The sequence below is a fragment of the Amphimedon queenslandica genome, unplaced genomic scaffold (assembly GCF_000090795.2).
Source record: "Amphimedon queenslandica unplaced genomic scaffold, v1.1 AMPQUscaffold_10489, whole genome shotgun sequence".
NCBI lineage: Eukaryota > Metazoa > Porifera > Demospongiae > Haplosclerida > Niphatidae > Amphimedon > Amphimedon queenslandica.
The window spans coordinates 1-1,721 of NW_003549248.1; the positions used below are offsets into that span (position 1 = coordinate 1).

Here is a 1,721-nt window from a genome sequence, read left to right on the forward strand (position 1 = left end):
ATTTTGCACCCCGCCCATTCCCACCCACATATAGATACGCCCATGGCTAGATCTAGGCACGCAATACCTAAATGTGAAGAGGATATTACGGCGGCTAGGAAAACCGCAGTTCCATTGAAGACACAGCAAGATACTCAATGGTGTGTCAAATTATGGATGGACTGGAGCACCCATAGAAACAGTGATTATGATGGCCCAAAGGTTCTACTTGACAGTCAGCTCAAGAAGGCAAGCAAACATGACTTATCCTACTCTATGGAGCGATTTGTGCTTGAGGTCAGAAATAAGCATGGAAACGAGTACTCTGCCACAACTCTACATCACATTGTTTGTGGCATAATGAGATTTATCAGAAGTGAACAGGCTTTCATTGATTTTTTCACTGATCCAGAGTTTGTAGAATTTAGGCAAACATTAGATGGGGAAATGAAGAGGCTCCAAAGTAAAGGAATTGGGTCACAGATCAGGAAGGCAGAAGTATTGACTCCTGAAGAAGAGGAACTACTTTGGACCAAAGGCCTTCTTGGAGACCACAGCCCTCAAGCATTATTGAACACTGTGTTCTTCATGAACGGTCTATACTTCGCACTTAGAAATGGCAGTGAACACAGGAACCTTAGATTGAATCCTCCACAAATTAGAGTCGTTGAGACAAGTGGCAAAAGGCCTTACCTTCACTACACAGAGGACATATCGAAAAACAATCAAGGTGGCTTAAAACACCGTAAGCAGGCTAAAAAAGATGTAAAGCACTACGCCAATGAAGACAACCCATCAAGATGCTACGTAAGATTGCACAAACTGTATATCAGCAAGTTAGAATATACATACATGTAATTGACCAATCAGATTGCACCACTAAAGGTGTTTTATTTCACTTAAAAACTCCCCGGGAACTCATAGTAAACTCCCCGGGCTCTCATAGTAAACCGGTTACTATACACTTCCTCGGAATTCTATCAACGCTTAGAAACCTCGTAACCAGTATCTAAGGTATTTAGAATTATACATCTTGGCTAGCAACCAGCCTGCTAAGTTGGTGAACCACTCGGCCAATCAAAAAAGATTCTGGTACTGTTGTCTATGGGTGCTCCAGTCCATCCATAATTTGACACACCATTGAGTATCTTGCTGTGTCTTCAATGAAACTGCGGTTTTCCTAGCCGCCGTAATATCCTCTTCACATTTAGGTATTGCGTGCCTAGATCTAGCCATGGGCATAGATATTATAGACTACGTAACCGGGATAGGAAACTAGCTCACGTGATCCATTCAAACCAGTATCAACCGCCCGCGCCCGGCCAACGACCGTCATTGGATTTTGGTGGGTGTGGTCAAAAATGGCCCATCATCATAGATAGTAGCAAGAGTGGATAAGGAGGAGGGGAGAGTGTCTAACTGCCTTATACTGCTAGTGATATGTGTGCGTAGAAGTCTTTCACAGTTTGTTTAGCACCTTCTTTGACCTGTTTAAACATCAGCAGCCAATAACCTATATGGTGCACCCACCCACACGTGTAGTCACGATGTTTCAAGAGGAAGAGTCAGAACTACAGCACAATCTAGATGATCATGACTGTTACAACAGATTGAGAGCATCTAATCTTGATGAGCACCATGCCACTACACCTAAGTGCCCCAAAGCATCAAGAAAGAGGACATGGAGTCAAGAGTCAGAAGCCTCTGCTCTAGTGAACTCATGCAGATCTGTAATACTTCGT

The 1,721-nt window shown here is 43.3% G+C and overlaps 1 protein-coding gene across 1 annotated transcript; it reads left to right on the plus strand.

Moving 5' to 3' along the window:
* The first annotated feature begins 42 nt into the window (after positions 1–42).
* On the plus strand, positions 43–925 carry LOC105315397 (zinc finger MYM-type protein 2-like). The gene has a single exon (XM_011410028.2). It carries the CDS (start codon positions 43–45, stop codon positions 835–837), a length of 795 nt encoding a protein of 264 aa, XP_011408330.2. The 3' UTR covers positions 838–925.
* The last annotated feature ends 796 nt before the right edge of the window (positions 926–1,721 follow it).